The following is a 496-nucleotide window of genomic DNA, read 5'->3' as shown; positions in this document are numbered from 1 at the left end:
CCGTTGGGGATGACCCTCCATGCAAACCCTCCTCTGGGTATTGCCCCGATGGGGGACTTAACACTTCAGTCGCTGAGCACTCGAAAGGAACGCCCTCCCAAGCCCTCCCCTAGAGCCGACCCCACCTTGCTGGAAGGAGCTGGCTTGTCCACCTCTGCCTTGTCAGCCACAGGCTGTGATGAGAGCGAGCAGGGGTAGGTGGCGGGGAGCTTGGGCACACGGTTGACGCGGGGCGTGGACGGGCCTACAATCGAGCTGTAGAACTCCAGCATCCGCCGACGGGCGCTGAGCTGGAGCTGCGCCTTGCGGGCGGGCTTGAGGGTGGCGGGCGCCTTGTGAAAGCGCGCCGCCGCACGCGCCGCCTTCCAAAAGTCCTTGTAACTGTAAGGGAAGCTTGGTTTGCAAGTGCGCTTTAGCAGGGCGTCCAGGTCGGCGAGTGCTTTAGGGAGCTCTGGATCCTTTGCCATTTCAGTGGAGGTGACAAAGCGGGCCTCCC

The 496-nt window shown here is 63.1% G+C and overlaps 1 protein-coding gene across 1 annotated transcript in view; it reads right to left on the bottom strand.

Moving 5' to 3' along the window:
• The window catches only part of MNEG_8910 (Retrovirus-related Pol polyprotein from transposon gypsy), a gene marked incomplete at both ends in the record, with an annotated part of 8756 nt that overhangs the window by 4490 nt on the left and 3770 nt on the right, over positions 1-496 (bottom strand). Inside the window, one exon of the mRNA XM_014042619.1 lies at positions 126-381. Coding sequence (XP_013898073.1) covers positions 126-381 — 256 coding nt within the window. The remainder of the gene's footprint in view (positions 1-125; positions 382-496) is intronic.

The sequence above is a fragment of the Monoraphidium neglectum genome (genome assembly GCF_000611645.1).
Source record: "Monoraphidium neglectum strain SAG 48.87 unplaced genomic scaffold scaffold01754, whole genome shotgun sequence".
NCBI classification, from domain to species: domain Eukaryota; kingdom Viridiplantae; phylum Chlorophyta; class Chlorophyceae; order Sphaeropleales; family Selenastraceae; genus Monoraphidium; species Monoraphidium neglectum.
This window is presented reverse-complemented; position numbering and strand designations above follow the sequence as displayed.